We start from the raw sequence: 23,063 nt of genomic DNA, 5'->3' as shown, positions 1-23,063 counted from the left end.
TTTTGTGAAGACGAGGACATGAATCTAAACTTTACAATTGTTTCTGTCCTAACATGGAGAAAATTATAATGAGAGGATCATATCCAAAATGCTATTATACAGTGTGGCCACTAAGTCTAGAAACATAGACAAACACATAATAAATGATTCTTTCGTTGATATACTACATGGTGCGATGATTAAATTTTTGTATCAACTTGGCTAGGCCACGGTATCCAGATCAAACCCAGTCTAGATGTTGCTGTGAAGCTATTTTTTTAGATGAGATTAACACTTAAATCAGTAGACTCTGAATAAAGCTGATTATCCTCTACAACATGAGTGGGCCTCATCCAATCAGTTGAAGGCCTTGAGAGAGAAAGACTGAGGTCCCCCGAGGAAGAGGGAATTCTGCCTCCAGACTGCCTTCAGACTCAAGCTGCCACATCAACTCTTCCTGGGTTTCCAGCCTGCCCTGCAGATTTCAGACTTGCCAGTCCCCACAATCACAGGAGCCAATTCCTTAAAATAAATCAATTTCCCTCTCTCTCTCCACCCGCTCCCCGCCATGCTGTTGGATCTATTGCTATGGAGAACCTGACTAATACACATGGTCAAATAATATTATTTGTTTCCAAACTTTATAGCCACACTGTAGTATGAGAACCCTGAGCAAAATCATGAAACAATGGAAATGTAAGGTAAAAAGCAAGCAAGTCATTTGTGAATATTTACTTCATACTGTTACTGCTTTAACAGCTGCTGCTACTTAACTCAACTGTGGATGAGCTCTACTGGACACTGCCCAAAGAATATGACAATACAAAGTAACACATAAAGGTGTAGAAAACTGAAGGCCAGATTTTTCCTAATGCTTTCCTCGTCTCCCATAATTAAAAAGCCAGGTGTCTGACTGAAACCACCGAAAAGGCTCACATTAACAAGTAAGTGGATCCTCATTTTATGCAAGGTCTAAGTTCTCTTTGACATTTCTTTTAGCAGAAGTTCCTACTCTTCACCACTAGATATAAAGAGCTAATTAATTCATTTTACAATACATCTATTAAATGCCTTCTCTGGAGAAGGGCTGCAGCTATGTGGAATGCAGGCTGCAAGGGAGGAATTCACTGAGTTAGGGACCTTTCTGCTGGCCATTGCCAACCTCCCTTGACCTCATCAGAGACTAAATACCCACCCCTACTACATGAAATAACGCAGGAGCCAGAAAGTTATTTTTCATCTCTGCTCTGAGGGAGCTAGTAAAGGGGCTGAAACAGACCCGAGAGAAGAGGGAGGCAGTGCATGCAGCCCAGAGGTTAAGAGTATGGACAATGAAGCAGATGATAACTCTACCACCGCCTAGCTTTGTGACCTGGGACAATTTACCTTCTCTCTCTAAGCTTCAGGTTCTTCACTTCTAAAATGGGGATAATATCACAAGGGTTGCTGGGACGATTATGTGCAATATGCAGATAAACCAATGAGCACATTGCCTGGCACATAGTAAGGTTAGGCAATGTTCATAGCTGAGCTTTCTTTTTATTATTATAATAAGTGATTCTTTTGATAATATACTACAATACATTGTGTGATAACTTTTTTTCAGTGAGGAAGGTTGGCCCTGAGCTAACATCTGTTGCCAATCTTCCTCTTTTTGCTTGAGGAAGACTGTCCCTGAGCTAACATCTGTGCCCATCTTCCTCTATTTTATATGTAGGATGCCACCACAGCATAGCTTCACAAGTGGTGTGTAGGTCCATGCCTGGGATCTGAACCCATGAAACCCGGGTGGCTACAGGAGAGTGTGTGAACTCAACCACTATGCCACCAGGCTGGCCCTGATAATTAAATTTTTATATCAACATGGTTAGACTATGGTACCCAGATACTTGGTCAGACACCAGTCTAGATGTGGCTGTGAAGGAATCTACTGTTACAAACTAAGATTAGCATGATATTCCCCAGTTCTGTAAAAACACAGGGTACATGTGGTAAAACAAACAGTTCCCACTGGCTAGAGAGTTTTCAGGAAGGAGGATGGCAGCCCCATGATATGCTTCAGTTCACTATGAAATGAAATAATTATTAAATGGCAATTATTAAGCCTCGGTATCTTTGCTTTCTAACTCAATAGTTTTTATTATTTTAGATTAAATGTCGAGGTGGTTACACAAAAGGTTGCACATTTGAACCCTTAAGTGAATTATTAAAATAAGTTGAAATCTGTTACAAATGTTAACTTTGGCTTAGTTATTATATAGATAACTTATAACAATTATTACACAATTTCCTTTCAACTCAATGTTTTCAGATCTGCCATTAAACATTTAACCCTAAACAAGCTAAATGAATAGTGACATCATTTTGCCACTGAGACTATGCTCCAAAACATGTGATTTAGCAAATTAATTAATATGCATTTTCACACTTACCATTCTACCTAACAAGGAGTTAAAAGTAAAGAATTAGTTTGAATTTCCTTACCAAAAGCACCCACAAAACTATCTTTTGTCCTTTAGAAAGTTCACTATGTCATCCACATGCTCATTATTGTGAGAACTGCTACCAGATTTATCCCCCTTTTTAGTAAAAAAAAAAAAAAAACAGGTTTTTCTTCAGCTTCAAATAACAGAAAAAGGAAAGGGGAGAAGTGGATATGGAGAAGGAAAGAAACCATGCCACCAAGATAGAATAGGACTTGGTCTGGATACTAAGTCTGTCATTTTGGTAGAGGCTCTTTAAGGCTTAATTTTTATCCATCTGAAAATGCATTTATTTTGCTTTCATGCTCGAAAGGTATGTTTCTGCTGGTTGCCAGGTTGATTGTTTTTAGCACTTAAAAAAATGTTGTTTCACTGTTTTTTGGCCTTCAAAATTTCTGATGAGAAGTAACAGTCTTTTGAATTATTCTTTGTATGTAATTTGTCATTTTTCTCTGGTTGCTTTTAAGATTTTCTGTTCATCTTCGGTTTTCAGCGCTTTGCCTAGGCATGGTTTTCTTTGTAATTTATACTGCATACGATTCACTGAGCTTCTTGAAAATACCAATGTATGCCTTTCAACATATTTGGGAAATTTCTGCACACTATTTCTTCAACATTTTTGTTGTTGTGGCCCATTCTCTCCCTCTTCTCCTTCTGGGATGCCAATTATACAGATGTCAGGTTTGTTTATATTGTCTGGCAGGCCCCTGATGCTGTGTTCATTTTTGTTTTCAATCTTTTTCCTGCGTTCTTCAGACTGAATCATTTCTATTGATCTAGCTCCAAGTTAACTGACTTGTCCTCTGTTATACTCATTCTGTTGTTAAGCCCATCAAGTACTTTTCTTTTTCAGATATTGCATTTTTCACCTCTGGAATTTCCATGTTTCTTTTTTTTTTTTTTTAGAGCAGGGTAAGGGATACCAGGAGCATTGACGGGTTTGCAATTTTTTTTTTTTTTTGCTAGGAAAGATTAGCCCTGAGCTAACATCTACTGTCAATCTTCCTCTATTTCTTCTCTTCAAAGCCCCAGCACATAGTTGTATATTCTAGCTGTAAGTCCTTCTAGTTCTTCCATGTGAGCAGCCACCACAGCATGGCTCCTGACAGGCGAGTGGTGTAGTTCCACACCTGAGAACTGAACCTGGGCCACTAAGTGGAGCATGCCGAACTTTAACAGCTAAGCCACCAGGCCTCGTTCCATTCATTTCTTTTTGATGGTTTCTATTTTTCTGATACTTTCATTCATTGCAAACTTATTTTTCTATACTTCATTGGGAACAGTTGCTTTAAAATCTTTGTCTGTCAATTCCAACATTTTGGGTCATCTCAGGTTGGTCTCTGCTGATTATCTTTTCCCTTGAGAATAAGTCATATATTTTTTCTTCTTCTTATGTTATGTAATTTTGAGTTGTATCCTGGACATTATAAAAGTTACATTGTGGAGACTCTGGATTTTGTCATATTTCTCTAAAACTTAAAAGGAGTGTTAACATTTTTGTTTTAATAAGCAATTTATTACTTTGATGGAATCAAACTACAAAGTGTCTCTTGGATGACAGCTCAAATCAAACTTCAGTTTTTTTATCTGTAGATAGACTGCTTTGTGCCTGCCCCATGGAAGTGTGATTCAAGTATCTAATGTCGCTTGTTTGGGGTGTGTAGGCAGCCCCCACATACAAATGGCCTTTGATCTAGAGGATACTTCTTAGTCTACTGGTTTAACTCAGAACTCAGAATGCATTTCTCATATAAACAATTTTGTTACCTTGAGTGGTTATATTAACAAACCAATTAAGTCACTTAACCAATTTGTACCCAAATCCAGCCATATTTACATTAGGAAAAGCAAACCAGTGGCTCGGTGTCCTGTTTCTCATATAATCAGACAACTGGAAAAATAACTCTGGTGTAGGATCACTTTTGCCAGTAAATTCTCCTGAAAAAGCAAATGTGTCAATTACCACTCCCCAAAACTCTAATATGAGAGGGACTTCTCCTTCTGGGTAAAATGTAGAACTGAAGGCATTTACTCCTGTAGTAACAATAAGAAAAACCCAGACAAAATAAAAATCATACTTTTCCATGAGGCTAGCAAAGAGCAGTGGATGCAAGGAAGCTGTGCTAGCCAGCCTCCAAGATGGTTCCCACGATCCTCCCCTCCTACTATTCATTCCCATACGGGGTCTCCTCATACAATGAAGAGGGTAGGTCTGTGTAATCACCAGGCTACAACAGAAATGACAGTGTATGACTTCAAGGCTAAGCCATAAAAGATAGTCCCATGCTCTAAATTTCCATCACTCTGTCTCTTTGTGGGTATTTATTTTTTGTGTTACAGTTATTTTCATATATTAAGATAAACATCTAAATTATGTTTTTTCCACAATTCGTAGCATAGTGCTGACTTGCTAGTTAATGCTCGATAATTATTTGACAAATAAATGAACATATAAAAAGGAGGTGCTAACTTTATTCACATTTCCACGAATATGAAAGATAATTTGGTGACACTTTTGAGATTTCTTGAACTTGTGCAACATTTGTTATTTGCTATTTTTATACCTGTTTATATGTTTTAAACTCCATTCTCTATTCTCCTTCTGAGATGTGAATTATACACATATCAGACTTTTTTATACTGTGCCACACGTCCCTAAAGCTGTGTTCATTTTGCTCTGTTGTTGCTTTATTTCTCTTAGACACTTACTCCAAAAAGGTAACGTAACTGCTGCAGAGACAGTACAGTACAGCAGAAGCTACTGTGTTCTTATGTTCGGGGCCTACATCCGGGCTAGAAGCAACATGTGATAGCAGTGGAAAACCAAGTGTGCTGATCCTAGGTTCTCAGCTTAAATATCACCTCCTTAAAGAGAATCAGCATTAAGTTTGTTCAATTACTTATTGTTCGCTTAGATCCCTGGCTAGATTATAAGGTCCACGAGGTGAGGTACTGAATTGTTTCACTCATCACCATACGGTCATTGTCTAGCATAGTGACCAAACAGAGTAGTTACTCAACAAATACTTGTTGAATGAACAAGTGAACCAAGATCCTTATCCAGAATCAAGAAGTGCTTTTTCTAGGTCTCAAGTACCCTTTTGCTCTTTATATTAGATTTACCTCATAAGCTTGTTCTACTCCTTACCCATCCCTTTCCCAAAGCACCCCCACTTTGACTTGGAATTGGGGAGTCCCTCTGTACACATTCAACACATAAACGGGATAAAAGAAAAAGGTTCCTTAATTCTGTTGCTAAGGCTTCAATAGTCACCATCAATTAGAATTCTGAACACATTTTGCCATGAAACAGTGTATAATTTTGGGGGTGCAAAATGGATTAAATGACTTTTTAATGAGCTGGCTAGGCACAGAACCACAAGAATTGCTTTTAAGAGAAATGCATTCTGAGTTGAACCAACAATCCATTTGTAAGTGGGACTGCCTATACTCCAAAAACTACTAATCTTAGAAAACTGATTGATACTATCCTTTTAATAATAATTTTATATATTTTCTTAATACTACTACTAAAATAAGATATTAAAGATGATAAAAAAAATGTAGACTACTAGCTAATATTTTGGCGTACTATGTATTTTCTCAAAGATTTGGAGCTCTCATAAAATTCACTACCTCTGCTATCAGATACCAAGTCAAGGATTAACAACTCTCTCTCTACTCAGCACAAATGGAACTTTCTGGCAGTCAATAACATCCATATCTAAACACCAAAGTAGAAGGCTTTTTATCTTAAGTGAAAGCTGCTCCTTATTGTAGTAGAGACTTAAATCACATTTCAGTGCAGCCTCTGAAGGCTTTGGTGCAGGAAAAACTACCTTCAGGCTAGGAGCTTGCTTGCATCATTCCATGTATCTCAGTGATTGAGGGCATCTTACTCCCCACTTAGAATAATTAGGCTACGTTATAGATCCTTTAGAACTCATTAGGATTAATGACTGAGTACTATCATAGCTGTCACAATCAGTTGTAGAAAAAAATCACTGAGCTAAAAACACGACACATTCTATTATCTCTGCTTCATAGAAGGTTCTGGAATACATCTCTGGGCTTGTATTTCATCAGCCTATATAGGCAGTGAACTCGTCCAGGGCTCTTCCAAGATAACAATTATATAATTTTTCCTAAGGGAAGGCTACTACTCCTAGGACTGCCCTCTCTAGAGCAATCACTGCTCAGTGCCCATCCCCTGGAGACATGCCAACAGAGGAATGGCTGTCCTCTAAGTACAAGCTCACAGTCATCTCTTTTCTTGCCAGAACCACATACAGTATGAATCAGGTGATACAGGGTGTTAGAAATTACAGGAGAGAGTCAAACATGCTGGCTAAGTAGCCTCACCGGTGGGCCAAGTATCTGTTGGGGCCCAGGGCAGGCCACCTCAAAATATACCACTAACGCATACTGATTATTTTGAATTAAAGTTACTTAAGAAGCAAAAAGGGCTTTCTGAACTTCCTGTCTCTGTTCCCCTGAAAGCAGGAGATACATCTCCCCTGTGAAAGGCGCTCTCCCTGCGTCCTGATCCCCAGAGCCAGGGATGCAGGGCCGAGAAGCCTGCAGAAACAAACCCTGCTAACTTACTACCTCCAGCCTAAACTCTGATTAGATTCTTCACTAAGTACAAACCCCAAACCTCAGTTTCTTTCTCCTGTCAATTTTTCACAAAGTTATATTTCCTTCCATAAAAGATATACATAGTGCCTGTTTTGTTCACTCTCCGAGCATCATTCTTCATGGTCTCCAATATGAATGTATGAAACTGGGTTTTTCTCCTATAGTGTAGCCCGGTGCCAATTTCATTATTAGTCCAGCCATAAGAACACAAGAAGGGAAGAAAAGGGATTTTCCCAGCCCTCGACATATCCTTTGGCTACTTAATGAGGAAAATGAGGCCAGTCAAAAGCAGGTTCTGGTAGCTGAGCTGTCTTACACTAATCCCATACCACTCTGGGAACCACTTGAAAGTGGTTCTGCCCCACTGCTGTAGAAGAAGCTGAAGCTGTTTTTCTAAAAGCCTGACTGAGAAGGAAAGGTTACTGCTGCTATGAAATTAAAAGCCTATCATTTCCCATTAACTGAAACATCTTTTTGGTTGCTAGAATCATGATTTGTATTGAGAGACTATTTCAAATGTTGAGTTCTAAATATTTCCAGATGGAAAAGTTCTAGACACAAAGGCTGTTACCGTGGTAAAAATTGTCACTGTAGTGGAGTGCAGACAAAGAAAAGCTTCTAAACTAATGCTAATTCCTCCAGTGGCTTTCACTGATACTACTGGTTTATAATGGTATGCATGGATTCATTTTTCTTTTGACTGGAAAATAATAAACAACTCAATGACTGAACTCACAGCTTACTAACTGAACTTGAAGTGCAACACTTTAAATTGCTTGCCCAATATTCTTAGCTTCTGAGGGTATTTGGTTTAGCATCTTAAAGCCAAAGACAAAATTGAACAGGATTATCAAGGCAGTTCATTTATTTCTAAGTTATATCAGGACCAAATAATGAAACAGAAACAAAGCTAGCAAAAGAGTTGAGCTAGAGTAACAAATATGAAATCAGCCTTACCCATTGCACCCGACGACTTTATTGTACAGATAGGAGGGCAAGCCTTTCAGGTGGATGTTGTTATCCACGTACACATATTGTAGTTCTCGAGATCGACCTAAATCTGGATTAGAAAGAAAAGTACTATAATTCTTATAAATACGTACCAATATAATGTGAAATGTAAAATTTAATACATAATACTTGAGTAATTCAAAATTTCTATTCTGGAAGAAAAATTGTTGCAGATTTCACTCTGAATGTGAAATTAGGTCAGCTGCAATATTAGATTCTGCATTAGAAAACATGACTGTAGAAAAACTGCTTAACTCACCCGGACCATGATTTCTTAAACTATAAAACGAGATAACTGGGAATAGAATATTATTAAATTTCCTCCCCAAATAAAAATTCTATGACTTTTTATATTTTAAGAATAAACTTTGTTGTAGGTCATTCATCTAGTTTCATTTTTCTCCACAGGAAAAAAATGTTATACAAACTAAGTTGGCAGGTTAACCTAAATAAGCCTAGTTCTGCCCCTGTATCAAGATTTACCGTGTTTTGCCTCCCCTGGGCAGAAAGACGAGAGGAGGCATGAAGGAGGACCGGGGTCTCAGGAGCCAGGTGGAAGTGGGAATGGATAAAACTGCTCGTGGCTGCAGAGGGAGGAAGAAGCAAAGGGAACCCCAATCCCAGGACCCTAGCGAGGTGTGAAGGTGAGGCGGACGAGACCAGCAGGGCAGTGAGTGGGGACTAGAATGGGTACGTACCAGGAATGGGAAGAGGTGAGAAAGGGGGCCCAAAAAGAAGGGTCTGCAATAGAAACAAATATGCTAGAAAGAGGCAGAATCCAGACATTTTCTAGAAGTAGCTGGGCAATTGGGGGCAAAGACTGGAGGAAGATTCAGTGAGGAGACAAGGCACAAAATACTGAAGGTGATCTCTGGCCAACACAGGCAGCAGAGAGAGTCATAAATGTCGAGATTATCCCTTTCTGCCTTTTGTGTTTCCAAGAATGTTTGAACAGCTTTCCTTTCCCCTCCCAGCACTCACTGGGTAAGGCTATTTGTCTTCATTGCCACAGAGTCCTCAGCAGCCTTGCTAACCTTCGGCTCCCTGAAGCAAGAATGTAATCTTTGAAAAGTTTTCTAGAGTTCTGCTTGTGAAAATAGGAAACAGGCAATTGGATGAAGATCTCTTCCCCCTTGTCTTTCATCAGTTTAGGAAAGATGAAGGCCTAGAACGCTAAAATAGGAGGTTCTTAAGTGTATTGACCTTTCCAAAGAAACCCCATTTACCCATTAAGGACCTTTTAGGCACTATGGTAGGCCTTGGGGATACAGATGTGAATACAATATAATATATATGAAGACAGACACGAAAAATAACTAATACTATATGATTATTGCTATTCGAGATGCTTGTATAAAGTCTTATGGGCTCACAGATAGGTTCTGGACAATCTGTTACAGAAAGTGGGAGGAGTAATATAAGATTGAAGGAAGGAAGGACTCCTCAGAGGAGAGGGTAGGGAAGGGTTAACATTACCTCCTCCTTTCCACTGCTTGTCCTATTCCAATAATGCTGCCCAGGACTAGCACTGGCACAAATGCTACAAAAAGAGGAACCAAAACTAGGAGCACTGGGAACAGGCAACAAAAGGAGAAGTGGTAACTCTTAGGGAGAAAAAAAAGGATTACTTGGTTACTGGCTACAGATGCCCTTTCCCAGTGTGGTGGTTTTAAAATATCTAACAAACAGAACAGGCAGAAACAATGTTAGATTTCAGAGAGTAAGTCACAAAAGGCATTGTGATTTCCTCTTTGCTCTCTCCCTTGGATCACTCATTCCGGAGGAAGACAAGTTCCCTGTCATGAGGTCCCTCCAGCAGCTTGCGGAGAGGAAAGAGGCCTCCAGACAACAGCCATGTGCGTGAGCCATCTTGGAAGCAGCTCCTCCCAGCCCCAGGTCTAGCCTTCAGATTACTACAGCCCCTAGACTATGTGAATATCCTGTTTGTCCTGAAAATTTTGCCTATTAATTTTAGCATCCATCAATGGATCTTGTTTGCAATAACTATTACATGGTATTTATCTAATGGTGATTTTCTATTACCGTCTTTCTGTCTACATTTATAAAATGGAATTCTTCTGTAAGGAACAGCCATCCCTTTCTTCCCCTCTATTTGACTTTTATATCTGTATTGATTCATGGATATTTATTTTATTGTAAGGAGTAACAAACCAATACCATTATCATTTATCATGTTGGTCAAAATGTTCCAATTTTGGCAATTAGGAACAGCTTATGGTTGGCTCTTATATTCTTTCAATACATTTTCATCCTCTTTTGAGCACTTCTTGCTTTCTGGCACCACAAAATGTTCCAGGCTCAGCTTGTATTTTCCCTACTTTTTGCCCTGAAATCAACTACTTCTCCAAGGTGCCTTAATTCCTTTTGTTGGGGTATGGTGTTTAGAAACCAAAATCTGAGCGCTATGTGTGCTCATTACTATGAGGATGCCATTGCTTCCAGGATCTCTTAGTGGACAGAGCTACAAAACATATCTATGTATATTAACCCACATTGCATGTACTTCTATATTGTTGGAGGTGCACCTTCAGCATAGACTCCTAGGAGTGGACTTGTTGGGTTAAAAAGTAAGTACATGTGTAGATTCTTTGGTATTTCCATCCAAAAGGGTTATACCAATTTGCATCCCCTCCAGCAATGTATGAAAGCATTGGCTTTCCCACAGTCTCACCCACTTTTAAAACATGTTCTTTCCTTTAAAATTTTTGTCATTCTGATAGGTGAGAAATGATATGTCAGCATTGTTTTAATTTGCATTTCTCTAATAAGCGTGTGAACAGTTTTTAGTATGTCTGAGGGCCATTTTTACATATTTTTTGGTGAATTGTCCGTTCATATCTTATGCGTCTGTTCTTTCACTTATTAGCCATGTGAGCAGAGCCTTAGTTTGCACATATGTTAAATGGCATAATAGTACCTAGTCCCTCAACCTTGCCAGGTTGTTATGATAACTGAATGTGAAAGTAATCTATGAAATTTAAATCACTATATGATATAGTTTTTTAAGCACAAGAATATATAATTACCAAAATAATGTATACTGCTACTTTAGTAAACATGTATAAACATAGCTACTGGTATAAAAGACTATAAACTTTTAAAACATAGGTGGAAAAAATATAAATAACAATACCAGAATCCACTTGCAATGAAAAGGTCTCAAAGTTACACTAAGAATTCCTATTCTGGATTTCTTCACTACTTCTCTGATATGCATACAAATCCTTTCACCACAAACAGAAATCCACAGACTTTAAAGGCTTATAGAAAACCTTGGAATTTTTTAAAAAATGAAACTATATTGATAAAATACAAATAAGCTTTGGTCTCAAATTTGCCTTTCAGAGCCCCTAGGGGTCTCAAGGAAAGATTCTTTACTTGAGTTTATCCAGTAGTAAGGAATGTAGGATACTAATTAATGGAGCAAGAACACAGTCTTGGAGTCAGACAACCTGGGTCTGAATCCCCATTCTCCTCTTTACTAAATGTGCATCCTCAGTTTCCTCATCTGTATAAAGGTGAAAATAATTACTAAGTTTGTAAACTATCAAGCAGATTTCTTGGCACATAGCCTTTTCCAATATATAGCAGTTATTAGTATTCTCATTATTATTAGTAAGTGACATATTTGTAAGTGTGGCCTACAGCAGAAGGCCAGTTAAAAGAAAATTCTCTTTGGCATGCAGCAAAAGGTACTAACACTTTTCTATACTTCAATGGCACAGAAAAGAGGTGGAGGCAACAGCCTCTACAGACAGTGATTCATCCCCTCAAGCCAAGGACACAAAATGGGATGTGACAGAGGAAGCACCTCTCTCCTGAAACACACACAGAAGAGCTCGTGCAAATTAAATGAGGCTACATACAAAGATTATAATACAAAGGTAAGTAAAAGCTGACACTTGCTACTTCCTATGTAGTTTAGTCTTCTATCCTAGTTTTACAGGAAGAAATGAAGGATCGAAGATTTAAAAATGCTATTTGGTTTAGATCTTATCCTAGGTTTTCAATATTCCAGAGAATTATTTTTGTACCTCCTGCCCACTTTGGCTGGGGGATGCAATTTTTTATCTATGCCCATAAAGGAATGAACTATTTTACACTGAAGCTGAAAAAAATCAAGAATAACCTGTGTTTAAATCTATTACACATTAGCCAGTATAATACCACACGGATATGAGTATTTAACACAGACACTTACATTTTCCAAATAACACAATCTCATAAAGAGTAAGAAAAAGTAGTACTGAAATTCCATGATGTAGTGGGCTTTGGAGTCAGAACTGAGTCTGGATTCTGGCTCTCTACTTTCCAAGTGTTTCACGACGCTGGGAAAATTAGACGCTCTGAGCCTGCTACCTCCTCTGTGAAATGGAGATCATAATACTGTCTCACAGGCTTGTCATGAAGATTCAACAATGTATACAATGCCAAGCTTGATCTCTTGCACAATATGTGGTGCTCCATACATCTTAGTCTTTTCCTTCTCTCTTCTCAATGTAAAGAGAAGAACATAAAGTAGGGTGCAGGATTATAAAGAGAACTAGGCAACTCTTGCTTTAGCTGACACAGCACAGCCTGCTGGCGAGGCTGAGACACCGAATGCCCAGCAAGGTCACAGGCTGCACAAGCAGTGCTGTGATAGCCTCAGGAGAGTGCGCCCTCGGCCAGAAGGCTCTCCGCTGGCAAAACCCCAAGCTCAATGGAATGGCATTTTTAATTATAATGAGGCTGAAATATAACTATATTTCTGTGTGAAAAAGCTTTCAGATATTTCTTCTATTCTTAAAACAGAAAATCTTTGCTCAGTAATTAACTTTGGAAGAGACGATTCATCTACTAGCTAATGAGCTGGTTTGTTTTCTTCCTCTATTAATTTTAATGTACCAATATCTTGCAATAAACATACCATGCAATAATATTTTTTAAAGTTCCTGTGCAAAAATGCTCAGTACTTGAACTATATAAAACAAGGAAGTTATCCATCTGCATAGATGCTAAAGCAACAAAGAACTTTTTCATGTGGCTTTTTAAAGGGCTGTAACTGCGTCTAAAATGTTTCTCTTTTTCTCCTCCAGACTCACAGATCAAAGCATTGTTACTCAGAAATTAGCAAAAGCTAGCAGTCCTGCACAAACTCCAATTCTATTTTTTCAAGGCTCTGGCATATGCAGTCCACACGGCTGAAGATGGAACAAAAAGCCCCTCTGTGTCTAGGCTATTGCTTTTTTAACCATACTGTAAAAGCAAGCTTGGAATGATGGCATGGGCCAGAACCAAACAGGATCTGTCTACTGTACACGGACCAGTATGAAACTTATTTTGTCAAAAGGTAAATGATGAATACTCTTCAACAAAATGATAGGGCCACAGAAACCACGTCAAAGTAATAGACCACAACAGGTTGTCTGGAATGCTCTATCAATGTTATGCCAATTATCATAGTTCAATAAGTCAGAAATACTAAGTCATGATTACATTTTTAATTACTATAAAATATGGGTTTCTTCACAGTGAATTCAGAGTAATTTACAGTTATTCTAAAATAATCTTTAAAACTAATTTAAATTATCTACATGATGCCTTTTACAAAGAGAACTTTTCAACCACTTTTTCAGAATAATGAATTTTTTAAGTGCTGGCTTCTTTAAATACACACGCACTCCATTACATCTTTTACATAATCATCTTCATTCTCATCTATTCAACTTTTACAAAATAAGATTTCACAGTGAATTATAATTTAATAAGATGCTTTATACACAGTAGATCTTCAACTGTTAAATTAAAATAAATTGATTTTAATGAATTTGAATGACCAGAGGCTTCCTCTTCTGCTGGTTTAAATATTCAAGCGTCAGCATCTCTATTTCTGTTGCACAGTTCAGGTAACAAAGAAATTATTACAAGCAATGGGATAGACACTGTGCTAGATGCTTGGGGTACAGAAGTGAAGACACACAGAGTTCCAATCCTTTCTTACTGATTAGTGAAACGATAAAAAATAGTTCATATTCACTGCATGATTACGTAATATTTATGAGTGATAGAATTGTTTTAAATGGATCTTATTTAATTATCACAATAGTGCTATGAAGCAGTAGTATGAACATTACCCTGTTACTGAGACTTAGACAAATTAAACGGCATTTCTAAGCCCAAGATCACAAAACTGTTAAATGGTAGAGCTGGAATTTAAAAGCACGTCTGCTGCTTCACCATGACGATAGTTAGACAGCCTCCCTCAATAGATCATTTCCATATAAGCAGGGCACTCCTACATAATGTAGGATGTGATACTACCCAGCAGGCTACCTGGGTGCTGTGGGGGCCAGAGGACTGGCACTGGGCCCAAGCATCCATGTGTGATGTCAGGAGACAGTGCCAAGGAGACAATATCCCTTTACTTCCTTTAAAAAATCAGATACTCTCGGGCTGTTGGATGCCCAGATGCCCCAAGTCCGAGACCGATGCCATCAGGACTGCAGCGGGAGAGGGGATCTGCTGTCCTCATCTTTCAGTAAAGCTGTTGGTCTAACAAACAAACAAAAAAAGACCAGATAACTGGTGGGGTAGTTCTGACTTAGAGATTTAGGGCAGTGATTTCAAGAAACTCCAATAATTCCTTCAGAGAAGATCCGAGAGAAGAACACTTCATGCTGACTGTCTAGCATGGACTCGGGAATTAGGACAGCATATCTTTCAGCACCACGGCAGCCAGTGTGGAGAGCAAAACGTCATCATTCTGCATCTTACCTTGCGCTGTTGCTCAACTGAACTTGTACCTTTTTTTTCCTTTCCCCAAAACCTTAAGAACATTACTGAAAACTATGACTGACAGAAACTCCAGATTTTTGCTTTACAGTGAACTGACAACATCTTCCAGTCATTGTTAGTATGGCACATTCTTGTCACTATTTAAAAAACTCTAAGTTCTAGAAACAAATTAACAAAAACTTCACTGGCAAAGATTCTGCTCATGGTTCTAGCCCACATACTAATTATTTTTTTAATTTCACATCTCTACCTTTTCAAAAATGGGCGGGAATTCTCTTTTTATTAAATTGATAATTGAAAAAACAGGGTTCACTTCTTCCTCTTAATCACTCCCTATACCCAAATCCTACTCTAAAACTTAGAGAAAATGTACATTGTCCATTTAAAGCTCGTGTTCTCTAGGGGGAACTTTTCTCTTCATCCATCAGCATAGTGAAGTCAAGGCCTGGCCAGCGCTGCAGAAGCCATTTCAAATAATCCTATTAACTCCCTAAGAAAACTTTAAGGCAAGAACAAAGGCCTGATGTGGTGAAAGAAAAACAAAACTGAGGTGATCATTAAGACAGTGGAAAAGAGTCAGATGAGTACACACCAGGACAAAGAAAACAATTTTTGTTATAAATACTTGCAAAAAGACCTCAAAAAGAAGCACCGAACATCTATTTTCTTGAAGAAATACACATTCCAGAGTTATAACTTTACTCTTGAAATAAGGTCTGTACGGACTTTAAATAACAGAAGAATTCTCTCCCATTTTTTCCCGTTATTAGTTTTTGAACCCTGTTTTAGAGCCCTTCTTTTCTCCTTTTTCATTACGCCTTTGATCAGAGATCTGTCCGACAATATCCACGAATAGGATACAGAACACGATTTCAGTGGCATGTTTGGGTCCCTCCCTGGGAAGCAGTCATCATCCCTTCTACTGAAACACAGGACTAATTCCAACCTCTGGGGCTTCTGGTCTGTACTAGAACAAAATTTTTTTAGTACTGAAACTTATTTAAGACTACAAACTTTGCAAATTGTTCCTGTTAAACAATGACCTCAGGGCAGTAGCTGTCAAATTACAGATTACATACATTCATGATTCAGTATAGCACAGTCTGCATTCATCGCTAAGTCAATTAAGATTACAGAATTATTAATTGGTTTCCATCTAGTTTCCATGCTAGTTTGAAGTTCAAATAGTTTCACTGTATGGACTTAAATATTTTCTTAAAAAATAGTAAACAGCAATTCTTTTTCTGACCTTCTAAGCAGATACAGAGAAAACAGGAACAAGAAGCAATAGAAAGAACAAGTGCAGCTATCAGATTTGTGTCTTTTATATGCCATTTGCAAGAAAGAGAAGGGATTTCAGCGTGGGTTTGGGAAATGCCTAGAAGCTGGTTTCTAAAATGGCACCACTACTTGGTATAAACTATTTTTTTTCTGTACAAGGTATTCAATTCCAACAAAGGAAAAATAACTACGACTACTACAGAAAACTGGAGTGATCTCCTGTTATGTGATAAAAGGGCTGGTTTTACATCTTTGTCAGAGTCACAGTGTACATATAATCCACAGGAGTCAAGGAGCTATCATTTCACTCATAGTACAAGTCTTTGGCACACACAATCACTCTTTCTGAGAAAATAAACACTTCACTACTAGAATCTTTAAAGAAAACAACTCTGGGACGGGTATAGAACCCAAGTAATTTCCCATTAGTAGGAAGTTATTCTCTACTAACTTTTGGGTTTACTAGATAGTTTGTACAACAGGATATTCTATAAATCTGTGTAATTTTCCAAATGTTCTTAAAGAATTCATTCACTATTGTCTAATCTAACACTCAAAAATTCCATCTGCTAATGTGGGTGGAATTTTGTTTTCCTTTTTTCCCAATCATTTTATTGAGGTCATAATGGTTTATAAGATTGTATAATTTCAGGTGTACATTATTATTTATCAGTTTCTGTATAGACTGTATCGTGCTCACCATCAGTAGTCTAACTTTTACCTGTCACCATACATATGTCCCTCTTTACCCGTTTCGCCCCCCACCCTAACCCCATTTCCCATCTGGTAACCACTAATCTGTTCTCCTTATCCATGGGGTGGTTTGTCTTCCACGTATGGGTGAAATGATGCAGTGTTTGATTCTTCTTTCTCCGTGTGGCTTATTTCGCTTAACATCATACACTCAAGGTCCATCCACGTTGTTGCAAATGGGACGATTTTGTCTTTTTTATGGCTGAGTAGTAAGCCATTGTGTATATACATATATATACACACACACACCATATCTTTATCCATTCCTCAGGCGATGGGTACTTAGGTTGCTTCCACAACTTGTCTACAGTGAATAATGCTGCAATGAACATAGTGGTGTATAAATCTCTTTGAATTGCTGATTTCAAGTTCTTTGAATAATACTCAGTAGTGGGATAGCTGCGTTGTATGGTAGTTTTTGATTTTCAAATTTTTTGAGAAATCTCCATACTGTTTTCCATAGTGGCTGCACCAGTTTGCATTCTCACCAGCAGTGTACGAGGATTCCCTTTTCTCCACATCCTGTGGAGAACATAAGATGTTCTCCACAACAATAACATGTTATTTTTTCTGTTAAATATAGCCATTCTAACAGGTGAGAGGTGACATCTCATTGTAGTTTTGACTTGCATTTCCCTAATAATTAGTGATGTTGAACCTTTTTTCATGTGCCTGTTGGCCATCTGTATATCTTCTTTGGAAAAATGTCTGTTCGTATCCTCTGCCCATTTTTTGATTGGGTTGTTTATTTTTTTCTTGTTGAGTTGTATGAGTTCTTTATACATTTTGGAGATTAACCCTTTGTCAGATACATGATTTGCAAATATTTTCTCCCAGTTGGTGGGTTGTCTTTCGTTTTGTTTACGTTTCCTTTGCCTTGCAGAAGCTCTTTAGTCTTATGTAGTTCCATTTATTTATTTTTTCTTTTGTTTCCCTTGCCCGAGCAGACATGGTATTCAAAAAGATGCTGCTAAGACTAATCTCAAAGAGTGTACTGCCTATATTTTCTTCTATAAGTTTTACGGCTTCAAGTCTTAGATTCAAGTCTTTAATCCATTTTGTGTTAATTTTTGTGTATGGTGTAAGATAATGATCTCCATTCATTCTTTTGCATGTGGCTGTCCAGTTTTTCCAATGCCATTTATTGAAGAGAACTTCCTTTCTCCATTGTATGTTTTTGGCTCCTTTGTCAAAGATTAGCTGTCTGTAGATGTGTGGTTTTATTACTGGGCTTTCAATTCTGTTCCATTGATTTGTGTGTCTGTTTTTTGTTCCAGTACCATGCTGTTTTGATTACTGTAGCATTGTAGTATATTTTGAAGTCAGGGATTATGATGCCTCTAGCTTTGTCCTTTGTCTCAGGATTCTTTTGGCTATTTGGAGTCTTTTGTTGTTCCATATAAATTTTAGGATTTTTTTGTTCAATGTCTGTGAAGAATGTCATTGGGATTCTGATACGGATTGCACTGAACCTGTAAATTGCTTTAGGTAGTATGGACATATTAACTATGTTTATTCTTCCAATCCATGAGCATGGAACATCTTTCCATTCTTTATGTTGTCTTTGATTTCTTTCAATAATGTCTTATAGTTTTCAGTGTATAGGTCTTTTCTATATATAGGATCATGTCATCAGCAAACTGCGAGTTTCACTTCTTCCTTTCCAGATTGGATACCTTTTATTTCTTTTTCTTGCCATATTGATCTAGGCAAAACCTCCAGTACCATGTTGAATAGGAGTGGTGAGCGTGGGCACCCTTGTCTTGTTCCTGTTCTCAGAGGGATGGCTTTCATTTTTTCACCATTAAGTACGATGTTAGCTGTGGGTCTGTCACATGTGCCCTTTATTATATTGAGGTACTTTCCTTCTATACCCATTTTATTGAGAGTTTTTACCATAAATGGATGTTGGATCCTGTCAAATGCTTTCTCTGCATCTATTGAGATGATCACGTAGTTTTTATTCCTGATTTTGTTAATGCGGTATATCACACTCAGTGATGTTGAACCATCCCTGCATTCCTGGTATAAATCCCTCTTGATCATGGTGTATGATCCTTTTAATGTACTGCTGTACATTAAACCATGCTGTACATTTGGTTTGCCAATATTTTGTTGAGAATTTTTGCATCTATGTTTATCAGCAATATTGGTCTGTAATTTTTCTCCTTTGTGTTGTCCTCGCCAGGTTTCAGTATCAGGGTAATGTTGGCCTTACAGAATGAATTAGAAATTGTTCCATCTTCTTCAATTTTTTTAAATAGTTTGAGAAGGATGGTATTAAATCTTCTCTGAATGTTTGGTAGAATTCTCCAGAGAAGTCATCTGGTTCTGGACTTTTGTTTTTTGGGAGGTTTTTGATTATTGTTTCAATATCTTTACTTGTGTTTGGTCTATTCAGATTCTCTGTTTCTTCTTGATTCAGATTTAGGAGGTTTTATGAATCTAAGAATTTATCCATTTCTTCTAGATTGTCCAAGTTGTGTGCTTATAGTCTTTCATAGTATTCTCTTATAATCCTTTGTATTCCTGCAGTATCTGTTGTAATATCTCCTCTTTCATTTCTAATTTTATTTACTTGAGTCTTTTCTCTTTTTTCCTTAGTCAGTCTGGCTACGGGTTTGTCGATTTTGTTTATCTTCTCAAAGAACTAGCTCTTAGTTTCATTGATCCTTTCTACTGCTTTTCAGTCTCTATTTATTTCTGCTCTAATTTTTAATATTTCCCTCCTTCTGCTGACTTTGGGCTTTGCTTCTTCTCCTTTTTCTAGTTCTGTTAGGTATAGTCTAAGGTTACATATTTCAGATTTTCTTGTTTGTTGAAGTGGGCAGGTATTGCTTGAATTTCCCTCTTAGGATCGCTTTTGCTGCATTCCATAAGAGTTGGTATGCTGTATCTTCATTTTCATTTGTCTCCAGGTATCTTTTAATTTCTCCTTTGATTTCTTCATTGATCCAATGGTTGTTTAGTAGCATGTTGTTTAGTCTCCACGTTTCGGACTTTCCCAGCTTTTTTCTTGTAGTTGATTTCTAGTTGCATACCTTTATGGTCAGAAAAGTTACTTGATATGATTTCAATCTTCTTAAATGTATTGAGGCTTGCTTTGTTTCCCAACCTATGGTCTATGTGCACTTGAGAAGAATGTATATTCTGCTGTTTTTGGATGGAATGTACTATATATACCTATTAAGCCCATCTGATCTAGTGTTTCATTTAAATACACTATTTCATTGTTGACTTTCTGTGTGGGATAACCTATCCAGTGAGGTAAGTGAGGTCTTGATATCCCCTACTATTATAATGTTGCTGTTAATTTCTCCCTTTAGGCCTGTTAACAGTTGCTTTACACAGTTTGGTGCTCCTGTGTGGGGTGCATATATATTCATAAGTGTTACATCCTCTTGATGCAATGTCCCTTTTATCATTATACACTGCCCCTCTTTGTCTCTCATTGTCTTTTTTATCTTGAAGTCTGCTTTGTCCAATGTAAGTATGGCAACATTTGCTTTCTTTTGCTAGCCATTTGCTTGGAGTATTGTCTTTCATCCCTTCACTCTGAGCCTATGTTTGTCTTTAAAGCTGAGATATGTTTCCTGGAAGCAGCATATTATTGGGTCTTGTTTTTCAATCCATCCAGCTACTATGTGTATTTTGATTGGAGAATTCAATCCATTTATATTCAGAGCTACTACTGATAAATGAGGGTTTAATTAATGCTGCCATTTTATCTTTTGTTTTCCAGTTGTTCTATATTTCCATTGTTCCTCCTCCCTGGTATTTCTGACTGGCATTTCAGCTTGGTGGTTTTCTGTGATGGTTTTCTCTTTGTTTATGAATTGTGGCTCTGCTCTGATTTTTTGTTTAGTAGTTACTGTGAGGCTTGTATTAAAGATCTTACAGATGAGATAGTCCATTTTCTCATAGCCTCTTATCTCCATTAGCGTAAGCAGATTCCATCCCTATCCTCTTCCCTTTCTGAATTATTGTTGTCACAAATCATTCTGTTTTGTTGTGAGTTTGTTACTAAATTGATGTGTTAAGTTATTTCTAATGTTTTCCTTCCTTTTATTATTTGTTATAATTAAGTGTTTGCTAACCTGTTCTGATAAAGAGTTGCAGTTTTCTGATTTTGCCTGTCTTTTTATCTCCTTGCTCAAAGCTTTCTAAACCTTTGCCTTTTCATTTCAGGTATGACGGTTTCCTTATCATTTCTTGTAAAGGGGGGGTCTAGTGGTGATGAACTTCCTCAGCTTCTGTTTATCTGGGGAAGCTTTTAGTTCTCCATCGTACTTGAAGGAAATTTCACTGGATAGAGTATTCTTGGCTGAAAGCTTTTGTCTTTCAGTATTTTGAATATATCATTCCACTCTCTCCCAGCCTGTAAGGTTTTCGCTGAGACATTTGCAGGAAGCCTGATAGGAGTACCTTTATTGATTATTTTCTGCCTTGCTGTCCTTAATATTTTTTGTCATTGACTTTTGCCAGTTTTACTATTGTATGCATTGGAGAAAGTCTTTTTGCATTGATGTAATTAGAAGTTCTATTGACTTCATGTACTTGTAAGTCCAGTCCCTTCCCCAGGTTTGGGAAGTTCTCAGCAATTATTTCTTTGAACAAGCTCTCTGCTCCTTTCTGCCTCTCTTCTCTTATGTTGCTTTTCCTAATTGTGTCAGATATTCCTCAAAGAATTCCTTCATTTTAAAAAAATCTTAGTTCTCTCTCCTCCTCCACCTGAAAGCATTTCCATTTCTATCCTCTAAATCACTAATTCTGTCCTCCATAATGTCAACTCTATTTTTTAAGGACCCTACATTAGTTTTTCTCTCGTTAATTATTTGTTATATCCAGAATTTCAGTTTGGGGTTTTTTTTTTTAATAGCATCAATCTCTTTCATGAAGCATTTCTTCTGCTCATTAATTTTATTCCTGAGTTCACTGAACTGTCATTCTGAGTTTTCTTGTAACTTGTTGAGTTTCTTTATGACAAGTATTTAATTCTCTGTTATTTATATTGTAAATTTCTGTGACCTCAGGGTTGGTTTCTGAAGACTTGCCATTTTTCCTGCTGCTCTGAAGTGTTACTGTAGTTTTTCATGTTGTTTGATGAACTGATCCTTTTCCAGTTTATTTGCGGTAGTATCAGGTCACAGATTCCACCTGCTACCCCCAGGGGAAGCAGTAGCTGTGTTTCTAATCCCACTTCGTCCTGCTGGAAGTTGTATGGGTATGTTAGGCACTCCCACAGGCCGGGAAAGTGTTTGCTGCCTCCTCTTACCATCATGCAAGGGAGTGTTCCCACTGGTGGGGCCATGGCAGCACAGTGCGTGCTCCTGTGGGTTGGGATAGCGTTTGCATGCATGGATATGGCTGCCACTACCTTCTCTTATAGTTGTGCTGGGGTACGTTCTCAGTGGTGGGGCCACCACAGCACAGTGGGCTCTCCTGCAGGCCAGGATAGTGTTTAGATGTGTGCACAGGGCTGCCACCACCGCCTCTTACAGTTGTGCTGGGGCGCTTTCCCCCTGGTGTGGTTGCTGCAGCTGGGAGGGCACCCCTGTAGGCTGGGATAGCATTTGTGCACAAGCTGGGCTGTCCCTGCCTCCTCTTAAGAGTAGCGCTGGTCACTGTGTGAGGACCTGCAACTTGGCTTGCTGTTGCCAGGGAGGGTAAGAGGGCGCTCACCTATATCAACTGTTTTCCAGGGATTCAGTCCCTTCACCTTCAGATGTATAGCTGCAGGGGTCTCTCAGGAGTCCTGTTGTGCTGTGTGGGCATCTTCCACTGGTCAATGAATATCCATTTAGTTGTAATTCAGAGGGGGAGAGACAAAGGGAACAGCTCACTCTACCACATTGCTGACATTTTTGTTTTGCAATTTTGTTTTCTTAAACTACAGAAATTAATAACATTGAGTTTAGCTGATACAGCACTTTCTAGAGGCTACCTAAAGAATGATTTTTTTAATTTGTTTTTTATTGAGGTAACATTGGCTTATAATGTTATATAGATTTCAAGTGTACATCACCATGTTTTGATTTCTCTGTAGAGTACATCACCGTCACCACCCAAAGATGAGTAACCATCCATTATCATACATATGTGCCCTGTCACCTCTTTTGC

At 38.0% G+C, this 23,063-nt stretch overlaps 1 protein-coding gene and 1 long non-coding RNA gene across 15 annotated transcripts in view; one reads left to right on the top strand and one right to left on the bottom strand.

Moving 5' to 3' along the window:
* The window catches only part of LRRC28 (leucine rich repeat containing 28), a 157,035-nt gene that overhangs the window by 29,449 nt on the left and 104,523 nt on the right, over nucleotides 1–23,063 (bottom strand). For all 14 annotated transcript variants that reach the window (XM_023651263.2, XM_023651278.2, XM_070267898.1 and 11 more), the window contains one exon: nucleotides 8,058–8,160. In XM_023651263.2, coding sequence (XP_023507031.2) covers nucleotides 8,058–8,160 — 103 coding nt within the window. The remainder of the gene's footprint in view (nucleotides 1–8,057; nucleotides 8,161–23,063) is intronic.
* Nucleotides 739–15,212, top strand: LOC111775419 (uncharacterized). The gene is made up of 3 exons (XR_011439105.1): nucleotides 739–923; nucleotides 11,858–12,016; nucleotides 13,211–15,212. It is a non-coding gene; the product is annotated as an uncharacterized lncRNA (long non-coding RNA).

Source organism: Equus caballus, chromosome 1 (genome assembly GCF_041296265.1).
Source record: "Equus caballus isolate H_3958 breed thoroughbred chromosome 1, TB-T2T, whole genome shotgun sequence".
NCBI classification, from domain to species: Eukaryota; Metazoa; Chordata; class Mammalia; order Perissodactyla; family Equidae; genus Equus; species Equus caballus.
This window is presented reverse-complemented; position numbering and strand designations above follow the sequence as displayed.